Source organism: Abramis brama, assembly GCF_963993115.1.
Source record: "Abramis brama genome assembly, chromosome: 13".
Taxonomy (NCBI): domain Eukaryota; kingdom Metazoa; phylum Chordata; class Actinopteri; order Cypriniformes; family Leuciscidae; genus Abramis; species Abramis brama.
The window spans coordinates 22,761,249-22,775,406 of record NC_139975.1 but is presented as its reverse complement, the minus strand read 5'-3'; the positions used below and the strand labels follow the sequence as shown (position 1 = coordinate 22,775,406).

At 40.3% G+C, this 14,158-nt stretch overlaps 1 protein-coding gene across 1 annotated transcript; it reads right to left on the bottom strand.

Moving 5' to 3' along the window:
* Nucleotides 1–924: 924 nt before the first annotated feature.
* On the bottom strand, nucleotides 925–9,400 carry mtnr1al (melatonin receptor type 1A like). The gene is made up of 2 exons (XM_084133710.1): nucleotides 9,117–9,400; nucleotides 925–1,955 (listed from the first exon to the last, which is right to left on the bottom strand). Exons 1-2 carry the CDS (start codon nucleotides 9,379–9,381, stop codon nucleotides 1,186–1,188), a joined length of 1,035 nt encoding a protein of 344 aa, XP_083989836.1. The 5' UTR covers nucleotides 9,382–9,400; the 3' UTR covers nucleotides 925–1,185.
* Between the last annotated feature and the right edge of the window lie 4,758 nt (nucleotides 9,401–14,158).

The following is a 14,158-nucleotide window of genomic DNA, read 5'->3' as shown; positions in this document are numbered from 1 at the left end:
TAACACAGCATTCCACTTATGATTTTCAACAACCACCTTAACACGCAAAAACACAAATATTTGTAGGACACATGGAAGTGATTTCCATTGCAACACTCTATGTTCCTTTTGCGGTTTTTGCAATTGCATGAACTATGTTATTATTGTGAACTGATAAACTGCTATAACTTCCCACTTGTAATCCATTTTCTTTGTTTTAGCCAGAAACAGGCAATAATATGATTTTGTAATAATATGATATAATTTTTATCAGTTCATTTGTATTAATATATTTGTTTCAAATAATTTAGAATACATCAAACATTCTTTTTTGTAATTGAAGTATCATATAATAAAGTAATTTCATTTGGCATAACCCTATTCCTTCAGCAACAATTATGCTCTCAAATGTTATCTATCAAAATCTCAGATATCCTACATCCTCTTTAATTGAATTCATTCATAACATAGATATATTTTCTTATTAAAAAATAATTATACCAAGTCTCTCCAAATATGGGACTTAAGTCACCCTAATAAAATTGATATAATTAAATTAATTAAATTTAGATTAAATGATATGTACATTTAAGTTTTATTATAAACTTGAATATAACCTGAAAATCCTCTCAAACATGCCTCCTAATAACTCATTCGACATGCTCCATTAGCACTTCAGATATTCACTAATTGTTTTGTTAGATCTTTCTACAATGTAATCATATATTTAACATGCAAATGAGACACCATGATCAGGATAATAATGCTGAAATTAAAAATCACATAACATGTTTAAAAGAAATAGCATTTCAGATTTTTTTTTAAAATGTATTATATTTAAACATAACATTTTTAGGCATTTGAATTATCTACTAAATCGATTTTAAATCAAATCAAGCAATATTTTAATTTAAATAGTTTTTCAAATGAACATTATCAGAGGTTTTGCTTAGTTTTGTGGCACCATCTTTTACATTTATGAAATCTTTAAATAAGAAATTATAGTGTAGACGATAATGTAAACAAGAAACTCAAGTTCAAACTGTGCAAATGTAAGCATGTATACATACAGCGACTCAAAATGTCCATATTTGGTATAACAATATTCAAACAATATGACAAAAGATGCATCATTGACTTTTGAAAAACTTTTAAATAACTTACGAATTTTAAGAATGACACAGTGCTTGTCTCATTGTGCATAACTCAACAATTAAAATTGAAAATAGCAAGTACAATCCTTTTATACTCTTTTCGAAAGTTGTGGTTTAGCACTCCATATATAACACCATTTAGGCAGCTGTTGAAGTATGCCATGAAGTAGCTGGCCGTGAAGAGCCATTCTGGTATATCTTGACCCAGTCTAGGGTGGATTGCGACCGCCAGGCCTATAAGGTTCAACGGAGCCCAGCAGACAGCGAACAGCACAAACACCACAAACATGGTGAGAAAGTTCCGGAAGTCATGAGGCTTGATCTTGGGCCGACTGTCGGGCTTGACCCGTCTGCGGACCTGTATGACGAGGATCCAGATGCGCAGGTAGCAGTATGTGACGATGCCGATGGGCAGAATGAAGTGTACCACCACCACCGTAATGGTGTAAAGCGAGCTCACTGATTGGGCGAAGGTGCACGAGTAGACGCGTGGGTCGTACTGCAGAGACTCCACAAACCAATTGGGGACGATTGCCAGGACAGTCAGCACCCAGACCAGCACCACGTAGCATACTGTATTTTTGTTGGAGAAGAGCTTGTCGTACTTAAGGCTGTGGCAGATATAGCAGTAGCGGTTGATGGCGATACCTGTGATGTTGAAAATAGAGCCGATCACGCTGAGCCCCATGAGGAAGCCACTGATTTGGCAGTGAATATCGCCAGCGATCCAGCGGTCATGGAAGATGGCCGTTAGGACGAGTGGGTAGGGGTAGATGGCTACTACCAGGTCTGCTATTGCCAAACTCACCACAAATGCATTGCCTGTAAGGACGAGAGAAAAAGATCACTGAAAACAGGGTGTATAGATATTTTGTGTGGAGTTTTCTTTTCATTCTCTTCTAGAATATCACAAATAGGCCAAGAAACAAACTCAAGCATAGAAGGAAATGTCTAGACAACACGTTGCAAATGGGCCTTCAAAAAACATAGCTAGCTATAAACAGTTGCTTCACGGTTATGCAAGATTCAACCTGATCTCATGAGAAAACGCAACTGGTCGCACATTGTGATTTGCACAGAAACTTGCGATTACAGTGGGGTGTTAGCAGATCATGTGAAAACATATGAATGAGAGAATTCATGCTAATTAGCCAACAATTCGGCAATACATTATGATTAGCCAAGAGAGAGTGTTGGCAATATCACCCCCCCCCCCCCCCCCCCCCCCCCCCCCCTCAGAATCCTATATTCTCGATTCCACCTAATCCCCAATTCCTGCAAAAACATAGTGTGTAATTATGATATTTTGTTTTAGCTATTAAAAATAGCTTTTCTTAACTGGTTAGTGCTTTGTTAAGATAGTAGTCTAACATTCAAAAAAGTGAAATGTTTAATTTGACCATTTTTAGGTTTACTAATGTGTTCATCCATCCATTCTCCAAAACACTTTCCTCTTTGTTGGGCTGTGGGTATAATGTGATGTGATGTGTAATTTAAATCATCAATCTCATGATTAAGAATAAATACACCATAAAGTGATTTCTGTTCTTTCTAATCTGAATAAATACGCATTCAAAATGGCCTCAGTCATTGGATCCTGTGCAATAGGATCTTGCGTGACACTGCATTGACAGTAGAAGAGGACAATGTACACTACTTCTCGCTATAGCGCCCATTGTGGAAACACTAAAAATGTTTTTTATTTGTATAGTGTTTTTTACAATCTATGGTGGTTTAAAGCCATGTTAGCATGTTTGCGAATTTTGCGCACTTCACCATCTGGACCCAAAAAGCCTTAAATTCTGACTTTTTAATTGCAAAAACATTCAGAATAATTTGCTACAAGGCATGATTGGCTCAAGATAAAAAAAAAAGAAGTAAGCATATGTGAACAAAGATAGCAGATTTCAAATTGCGTATTCATTCCATTGAGATTATTTTATTCAGGTGTTATAGACTAATTTCAACATGCAATGACTCATTAAATCATGCATGCAAAGTTAGAAGCATTTGCATTCATATACTTGCCTTCAGGCCTGACTGTAAGGCAATAGAGGAACCGCAGAACACCTGACTGAACATGTGAAAAAAGCTTGTAATCATACAAATCATCTCATTTAGCATTAACAGTCTTACACTGGGAGGGTAAAATCTCTTGTTGGCCTCTGTTGAGCGACTGAAATTAACAGCCATGTTACCTTTCATGTGTGGATTATCATTCTTTACTTTGCACGAACTTCAAAACCCAATTTGTGTGATAAGCCCAAAACAAATAGACGTGCTCGAAATGAGTCACAAACAAACCTTATGTGCAGTAAATATCAATATCAAACTGTGTGTAGACAAATCCAGGGATTTCAAACAATGACCTACACGGTATAATTGGATCTTGAAATGTTTGAGCAATGTCTTTATACTCCATTACACTGTAGCTCATGTAGCTAATGATGGTACACATTATAAGACCAATGATTGGCCTTTCTTCTTTAATGAAAGGATTTGCAAGTTCTGTGTAACTACATTAATAGGCTTATAAAATTTAATTAAACAATTAAAACGTGTCCATGCCTGTAGAGCACTTTGAGCACATTCGTTTTTTTATATTTAGTGCTAGTGTGGCATCACTTATGGGGGTTGACTTTCATAATAAATTATTCAGTAATGAAATTGCTTTATTTTGAATTTCAGTATCTATTTAAAAGGCACCTTTCAACACTCCAGGTACTAGATGCTCTATTAAACAAGTGCTGCATTGACTTCTGCATCCACATCTGTGACTGGAGGCAATGAATTGAATTCTTTGAATTACCAAGCACGCCTCACATCTGCGCTAATCTCATGTGTCGGCAGGGCTCATACGTGAACAACGCAGTTACTGCAAATGATTTGAACCCTCCTATGCCGGTATCATATGTAACATTTTTGACATTTTAGTTTACTTTCAGGTGTTTTCTAAATTGCTCAAACCAGAGTGCCATATCTTCTGCTTGTCAACTCAATCAATCAGCAACTAATGAGAGCAGTAGTTGTTACTTTATTTGCCACAACAGTGTTTCGTATTGAGGTAGAGCTCAGCTCAGTTTTCTGAACATGTTAATGGTGCTTCTCCTCAGTCATCACAGTGCAGATATTGGGGACAGGTTTGCATGATTGACTCCAGATATTCAGATCCAGTGATGAGGAAAAGTGTATTTACAAAGGTGTCAAATGATATGAAGACACGATGAAGTACTGTAATTCTGGTTTTGTGGGTTTGTTCAAGTTTTTCTGTGTTGCACAGGTAGCACTAACACAGTTACTTCACAGATCAGCTTGTCTTGCTCAACAGATATCTGTGATGACAGGACACATGTAAATTCATGCCTACAGGCTGTCATTCTGAAACAAGCCTGCAGCGTTGTTGTTCTGCGAGTTCAGTTAGGTGATCAAAGTATAGACTTTTTACTGATGGATGTGTGTGATTTTTGATGGACTGGATTGTTCTTCATATGAACTTTGCTGTCGTGAAGGTACTTTCTGTGGTCCATGTTGGCTTTTTCTCCATTTCTGTTACTTGATGGAGTTTGGGTTCCTTGCCACAGTTGCCTTTTACTTGCTTAGTTAGGGTTTAAAAGACACTTCATATTCAGTAATATTATCAATTTTACTGTACTGACACTGTCAAATGAGAAAAAAAACTTGAACTGAATTGAGCTGGATGATGACACTATTGTCTTCTGTAGAGATTATTTACAGCTCAGACTGAATTTGTTTCATAATTGATGAATTTTGCAACATTGACCCTGTTATTGAACTGAACTGAATGAACTGACTTAAGCTGAATAACAATTCTGTTATCTTGTCTACAGTAGCTGAATTTAACTTGTTTTAAAATTTAGGAACTTTACTTTATTGAACTGAACTGAATCAACACTGAACTGAATTGAGCTGAATAATGACACTACTGTCTTTTTAGTGCTTCTTTACAGCAGTATTTGCATTTGTCTTATATTAAAATTTGCATCATTGATTCTGTTATTATCCTGTTTGTTACTGTGAAGCTGCTTTGAAACAATCTGGGGTGTGTTTCCCGTACATCGACGTAAATCACTGTTTATCCACCATTTGAACTTATCATTTATCATTTGAACCACGTTAGTTCAACAATATAGGACTGTCGCTAATGGCATCATTTGCAGGTGGTGGTGTACAACGCATTCTCATCCTAGGGCGTCATATACTGACGCTTTTGAAATTTCTTCAATATCCGACACAAAGGGCACCCTTTAGCGTCAATATGAGACGCCGGTTATGGGTAAGTTTAGGTCTGGGGTAGGTTTAGGGTTAGACCGCTAGGAGGCGCCTCCTAGACTCATATTTATCTGCGTCTCATATTGACGCCTAAGGGTGCCCTGTGCGTTGGATATTGAAGAAATTTCAAAAGCGTCAGTATATGACGCCTTGGGATGAGAATGGGCTGTGGTGTAATAACTTCTGCTAATTAATCGATTCCAGATTGCAATTAAAGGCAGAGTAGGCAAATTTTTTCCAGAAACATGTTTTTGTTATGCTGGTTGAAAGTCTCTTCACATTCTGATAGCAATCACTAAGTTAAGTGGTCTACAAGTATTTATATGTATATCGTCTGTGGAAGGTGTAGGACCATAAAATGTTTCTATACCTCCGCGCACCTACTCACGCAGACATCACACGTCATCAGTGTGTTTCAAGCTGTGAGTTAGACAGACGCCAGTCACCGAGCACCGCAACCGAAACAGCAACCACCTTTGACAGCTCCTCCTGAACCAACACAACGAGCTTATGCTGCATTCACGCCATAACTACTGTAATTTGGAAGAAATGGATACCGGTGACGTTATACTCGAAGCGGTTTGTTACTTAAATTTATGCCTCTCAATGACAACACTATCATCGCCTAAATAAATCTGCAGCAGTCAGGTGGTATAGGTCAGTGCTCTTTAAGCTGTTTATGTTCAGTATTATTGTATTGTTATGTGCTTTGAGACATGAGGTAGTTTAACGCCGTTTCTCATCCCGTGACGCTTTGCCGACTCTGCTGTGTTCGATCATGTGTTTTGAAGGAGGCGTGGCTTTGGAGACGCTCTGAAGGGAGGGTGGGATCTCATGCTTTCAAAGCTAACTTGCTATTGCTAGCTGCTCTGAAAATTGCCTACCAATTTATGTAACATTATTATAGTTCTATCATGACAACTCTAGTAAGAGTTTAGCATGGTAATGGATATGACATTGTTAATGTATTTGGTCTTGGTGGAATAGATCTGTTGTGCTGCTGCTGTTGGTTTTTGCTCCTACTGCTGCTATTTAGTACTGAGCATGTAAGACAAATAGCATATATGAAATTAGCCATAGCAGATCTATACAGGTGGAGCTGGATCTATCAGCCTGCGCCATCTAGTGTTTCATGACAGAACTTGGTATTTAATTTACATTAACAATAGAAGGTGGTTAATTTTTAAATGATGTTATCATGCAGTATTGGGCGTATACTTTACTCCCATTATGTATGTAGTTCATTCAGTCAGCAGCTGTCTCCACAACATAACTTCTCTGACATGCTGCTGTAGTGAACTGAGGGCTACTTCATTGTTTTTGTTCCCCGTAGTTTGTCCCTAATACTTTATTCTCCGGGATTCCCTTATGCATTTATGCACATGCGCACTCTTCAAAAACAGCGCTGATTGTTGACACGCTAAAATGTATTCATTGAACTACGAGAGCTGTAGTACCAACCACGTAAGTTTGCGACGCTGTTCGCGAATGTTCGTTGGAACTATGGTTTCAGGAAACACCAAATCGTTCAATTATGCTGGTAACGACAGAACTTGAGACCATAGTTGGCTAAAAATGCTTTTGGGAAACGCACCCCTGTCTGCTATTTAAATAAAGATGATGAATTCAGTGTCACAAGAATTGAGGTCAAGAATATTTTGAATTTGTGAGCTGTAAATACATTTTTGGCTATTGATGAAAATGGAAATGGGACACAAATTGAATTTTGTCACTTGTGCATGACTCAGTCTGAAATGTCAGGACCTGTGATGGAATAAATCATCACATTTATCACATATTAGCTTTGATCCAGATCCACTATCTGTAATGGATCTGCCCTCACTGAGCATCAAGTGGGCGAGAAAAGTACAGCTTCACCTATAAGTGTTTAAAATGAAAAAACATTTAAAGACCTACATAGAGCTACAGTATAGTGCCTTATAGAGAGTATTGTCTGGTCATTGCTATACACTGCAAAATTTTCTATACCAAAAATATTTTTTTACACTTTCACATTCTCATCATATTGAGAACTTTTTCTTACAAGAATTTTTTTTCCCCAGTAGTGCAAGAAAAATAAACTATATGTGTTCTCTTCTTATACAAAGTTCTGCTTCAAAGTATCTGTTTTTTCACTGAAATTATGGTGAAAATACTGATACAAGAAAATGTTGTTTTGCAGTGTATGTATGTCAAGGCTATGAAAAGAGAGAGAGAGAGAGAGAGAGAGAGAGAGATTCACCAATAGATCATATGAGGTGCAAATAATGTGCTGGTATCTCTAAACAAACACACACACATTGCAGCAAAACACTAGAGCTCTAATTACTGGGGGTGTGTCAGCAGTTCATGAACCCTCTCACTGCCAACTCCTGCATTAAAATGGTGTTAATGGCTTCATATAGAGGAAACATTGACAATACAAACCACAGTTTGTTTAGTATTATTCCTTCTGTTGATTAGATGCCTTCTAATCAACAGAAATAAACATCACATAAAAGGATATTTATGTGTGGAACTATTTAATTATCTAAATATCATTAGAAAAGATCATCCAAAGTTTCTCATTGGTTGTATCTTTTAAAGGTCAATCATTAGTTGGTCAGACAAAATGACTGCACATTAGAAACACTTTAAGTTTAAATCTCCTAAGGAAAAGGTCAGGCTGTGCTGTGTTCATGAGATAAGACCAGTGGCCGGAGGTAGATTGAGATGTTGCAACTCACGCCACTAAAACTGAGAATGTTAGCAAAGCAGAAGGAGGCATCCATAGAGCAGCTGATAACTTTTGTCTTTTCAGTTTGACGCCTCATGTGATCATAATGGTCTGGAAATCATTGAAGAGTCCATTACTCTGTGTCTGAATCTTTAAAAACAAAAGAATGAGAATAGATAACTGATAGTCAGTTATTGGTACTTTAATATCAGGTCAGTGAATAAATATCACCATTTGACACAATGGGAAATGATGGTGATCACAGTTTGTTGTGCAAATTGTTGTTTGCATAATTAATTGTTTTTCAGCCGTTCATTCTCAACAAAGTTTAACAGTTAAATAGCCAAAACAATGAAAAGTTGTGACAATTAAGCTTGCAAAACAATTGTGCATAAATATTATTAGTATTGCATTATTATTATTATTAACCTATTATTGTTGTTGATGTTAGTAGTAGTAATATTATTAGTAGTAGTATTAAGAAGGAGTTGAAAAAGATTAATTAATAATAATGACTCAGCTGGAAAACATTATTATTATTATTGTTATTATTATTATTATTATTAAGATGAAGAAGAAGATAATTAAAAAGATGAAAAATAATAACTGCAGGGTAAAAACAGCCATTGATTTGCTGGTCTTACTGGTCAGACTCTGTTGTCTTGTTTTAGAGGGATTTTATAGGCACTTTTATTAGTTGGTCAGGTTTAAAGACCAGCATAGGTGATAATAATAAATAATCATAATGTTTTTTGGGGTTTTTTTTGGGGGGGGGGGGGGGGGGGGGGGGGTTGTAGACTAATGCTTATTTATTGCAACTCTGTCAGAAATAAAACCATTTTTAAAATTCTGATCTGTTCTTGATCAATCAGAGATATCAGTAGATCTCTAATAATTTTACTTCAGAAGCTTATTGCCAATAAAACACAAATAAATAAACTATCAACATGATGAATTATAGAGATGAAGACATTTACCTGCCTTCCTGAGCTTTCTGTTTCTGAAGACGGATACAATGACCAACAGGTTGCCCAGAACATCTACTATAATCGTAGTGATCAGAACACTGGAGAGTAAAGTCACCACCCAGGGGAAAGAGAGGTACTTGCTGTCCCGATTTCCTGTCGAAATGTTTCTCAAAGTGGCGTCCGTTCCCTCCACCATCCTCAATTCATCATTACAGGGCAGCGGTGAGGGGTCCAGTCCTCCGTGCCACGGGTATCTTCCGCGCAACGGGCGCATCCAGACATCGAGCTGCTGCGGGTAGTGCTCCAGTTCAGTTGTGCGCTCTTACAGCTGCCATAAAAGGATTTCGAGTTGATAAAATAGAAAGCAGTTATTAAATTGAATCAAAGAAAAATAGTACCTTGTCAAATAAACATGCGGCGATTCAGACTCGTTTTTAGACAATCCCGCTTGACAAGCGGAGGGACATTTGTAATCCAGTGTCTCTTCGGTCGATCATGAGAACTTATGAAGCGCGCTGTGCTTGTCAAGATGCCCATTCATAAATCTGATTCATGTACACATGAAATACAAGTCGTGTTCATTCATTCACTTCTTAACCGTGCGTCCCTCATTCACAATGCTGCCTCCAAGAAAGCCACCAAGAAATAAATAGGCTAATAAATAAAAACACCTCCCAAAGTTCAAAAGTTATCACATCGTCAACTCAGACGCAGATGAAGATCCAGAGACCTGTCTCATTTATATCCGCATGTGCTCTGACTTGTGTTGCCTTCGTGTGAAGCTGGATGCTGCTGAGGATGCTCGTGCTGATCATGTGAGGGCAGCTGGTGACACCAGCCTGGAGAGCGCAGTTAAAGCTCTGTCGTGTCCCAATTAGCAGGTGTACACGAGAGAACACTATAACCACAATGCGATTTGAGGAGGGGGAGGGGGTCGGTCTGACCCTTAAAGCTGCCCTAAATATGTTGAGAAAGCGCAAAATGCGGCATCGGCATGCCAGGACTTTCTCTGGCACCTGCCGGTACCGCGGCATCTGGAATCACGATCACATCCGAATATTTAAACATATCCGCGCGCTGCCAAAGAAAACAGCGCTCATGGAAACTATATCTGAAACAACTTCACAAACAGTGTTTTCAACCTCAGTGTATTGCAATTTATGAGTTGCAAACATCAAATAATAACAAAAGTACTGGGGTAAAAGTGTATAGTCTGTAAATGAGCACTGATAATGCGGAATCCGCAATCAATAGCTATATATGACATGATAGAAAGTCTAAATCGCGGCATCTCTCAGCGGGACCTCTGATGGCATCTCCAGCAGCCAGCTGCCAGTCAATCAAGTGACGTGTGTGATGATGACAATCATTATCACAGTTATGTTTCAGTGCAGATGAAAGTAATAAAGCACGTATTCTACATGTAGCCTGATTTTTTTTATTTATTTAAAAAATGCAGTGTATTAAATAGTAGATTTGAAATGCTATTCTCAGTGTTTAACGCATTATCATTATAGGGGATCTACATTAATGCTTACTGTAGCCTATTGTAGCAACTCATAATATTGAAACTACAAAAATGAACTAATAAGCATTACATTATTAATGTAATAATGTAATAATTCTCTCTCTCTCTCTCTCTCTCTCTATATATATATATATAAACATATATATTAGTGCTGTCAATCGATTACATTTTCTTACTAATTAATCACACTTTTTTTCTGTAATTAATCACGATTAAAAACATTTAAGTTTTTTTTATGAATGAAGGCCAGTATCACTGATACTGATACTCAACATAATTTTGGCATAATTGTCTGTGTTATATATATATGGGCCCGCTGCAGTGGCAAGGAAGGAGTGGGAGAGGTTTGATCATGATGTGGATGGAAACAGCCTTGGCATGAGATGTGGGTATGAAGCTCAAGGCTATGGCTTCCATTATTTGGAGCATAGGTGCTGATTGCTTCGGAAAGAAAGAGCTGAAGGCCAAAACAAACACCCAGCCAAAGGAAAGCAGCCGCATGAAGGAAATAGCAATCCTTAGAGGGGATCTGTGGCATTTCATGAAGCAACAGTGGATGAGAGACCAGCACTCAAGGAAATCCGTGACAACTTGAGGGAGCGTATTAAGATCTTGCGAAGAGCTGAATGTCACCGTAGGGACAGGAAGCGACGAATGAAGGAGAGGACAGATTTCACCAAGAATCCTTTCAAATATCTGTTGAAACTTCTGGGTGATGTAAGATCAGGGGAGTTGAAAGCAACAAAGGAGGAGGTGGAGGAGCATCTTCGTCAGGTCCATAGTGACCCCAGAAGGGAGAACAGCCTGGAGGAGATGGAGAAACTCATAAAACCAACAAAACCAGCTACCCCCTTCAGAGCTGAGGAACCGAGCTGGCAGGAGGTGAACACCTTTCTCAGGAAGGCCAGAGCAAAATCAGCCCCAGGGCCGAATGGCATTCCATATAAGGTGTACAAGTATTGCGAAAGGCTCAAGAGACGACTTTGGAAGCTACTGAGAGTGGCATGGAAGAAGGATTTCCTTGCTCATAGTTTGCTGGTCGCTGAGGGATGCTTCATCCCTAAGGAAGAAAACTCTATAGGGATTAAGCAATTCCGTACCATCTCAATCCTTAATGTTGAAGGCAAGATTTTTCTTGGGATTCAGGCGAAGAGACTGACCACCTTTATGATTGACAACGGATACATGGACACGTCCATCCAAAAGGGGGGATTTCCAGGGGTAGCAGGCTGTCTTGAGCACACCAGCATAATCACCAAGATTATCGAAGATGCGAAGAAGAACTGTGGGGACCTGGCAGTTCTGTGGCTGGATTTAACAAATGCGTTTGGGACGATACCCCACAAGCTGGTGGATTTGACGTTGAAGACCTACCATGTCCCAGAGCGTTTCCAGAAGCTCTTGCAGCGTTACTATGACAACTTCAACATGTGCTTCACCTGTGGAGACTTTACCACCGAATGGCAGAGGCTAGAGGTGGGCATTGTCACTGGCTGCACAATCTCAGTTATTTTGTTTTTGGCAGCGATGAACCTTCTCGTTAAATCAGCAGAGAAGTTGCGTTGATGCGCAGTGTTGGCAAGTGGCATCCAGCAGGTACCTATAAGAGCATTTATGGACGACCTCACCATCACGGCAAAATCAGTACCTGAAGGGAGATGGATCTTGGAGGATCTGATTGAGCTCACCGATTGGACAAGGATGGAGTTCAAACCAGAAAAGTCCAGAAGCCTGGTATTGAGGAAGGGGCGCATTCAGGACCGGTTCCGCTCCAGGATCAAAGATACCATCATCCCAGTGGTCCAAGAGAGACCGGTGAAGAGCTTGGGGAAATGGTACAGGGCAGACCTCAATGATAAGCAGAGTGTGAGGGAGATAATTATCCAAGTAGATACCTAGATGACATCCCTAGGGAAGAGCGGCCTACCCGGCAAGTATAAGGCCTGGGGTTACCAACACAGGATACTCCCTAGGCTGCTCTGGCCTCTGCTTGTTTATGAGATACCTGTCTCTACGAGGGATTGGAGAGGAAGATTAACACCTACTTGAGGAGGTGGCTGGGCGTCCCAAGAAGCTTCTGCTCCATTGGCTTGTATAGCACAGGCAGCAAGCTGCAGCTGCTAGTGACATCAGTGGTCGAGGAGTATAAAGCGGAAAAAACAACGCCAGGCCATGATGCTGTGAGACAGCAAGGACGAAAGAGTACACCAAGCAGGTATTGTGGTCAGGACAGGTTGTAAATGGTCAGCCAGCAGAGCACTGACGGTGGCTGAGGATCGACTGCATCATGCTGACATCGTTAGGACAGTAGCTCTGGGCAGGCTTGGACTGGGTTGCTCCACCAGAACGAGCTGGAAAAAATCTGACCCAAAAGAACGTTGCGGCATGGTGCAGAGGGAGGTCCGTAAAGCAGAGGAGGAAACCCGGCATGTCAAGGTTGTTGCCATGAAAAAAAACAGGGCAGCTGGACAAGGTGGGAGGGCGTACGATGAAAGGGCCCTGACATGGCAGGACATCTGGACCATGGAAGGACTTCGGATAAAGTTCTTGATGTGTTCTGTCTACGATGTCTTGCCTACTCCATCAAACCTCCATATTTGGAGGATGGTATAGCCCCAGCTGCACGCTGTGTGGAAAGACAGCCAATCTTGAGCACGTCCTTTCAGCATGCCAGTCAAGTTTGGTAGATGGGAAATTCGGTGGCATCACGATAAGATCCTGTCTCGGTTGGCAGATGGTGTGGAACAGGCAAGGAAGAAGGGTAAACAACTTTCCAACAGGCACCACTTTATCCATTTCATCAGGACAGGAGAGAGCACTGCAGCAGGACGGGGGAACAGAGGGGTCCTGGTCTCAGCAAATGACTCAAATTCCCAGAGGAGATAGCACTCACTAGCCTCAGACCAGATATTGTCCGCTGGTCTAGAGGTACCAAGCAGGTGGTGCTCATAGAGTTAACACTACCCTGGGAAGAGAGGATTGAGGAGGCACATGAGCGCAAGCTCTAAAAATATCAAGGCCTTATCCTCGAGAGCCAGCAAAAAGGATGGAAGGCCTGGAATCTACCAGTAGAGGTCGGCTGCAGAGGTTTTGCTGGACAGTCGCTTTGGAGAACCCTTGGATTGTTGGGGATTGAAGGGATGGCCAGGAAACGGCTAGTAGGCAATGTCACTGAACAGGCGGAAACAGCATCAAATTGGATTTGGATACAGCGGGAGGTGCGGTGGCAGAGCAAACCTGTTGAAGGACTAAAAATGGCATAGAGTTGGGTGGTGGTCAGCAGGGGTATATCCAGGACGCTGGATCTGCTGTCGAGCCCTCCTGAGGTGTTATGGGCTTAAATCGACGAAACACCAAGGAAGGGGGGTGCCCATCTGATGACTGGCTGTAGCCACCAAACTCTTGTATTGTTGAGAGATGTAGCCAAGCCTTGAGCTAGTCCAGGGAGAAGGACGGTACTTGAAAGGAGGAGAGAAGGAGAGGAGAGAGCGATGCCACTGGCTCACAGATGGGGCAGGGCAGA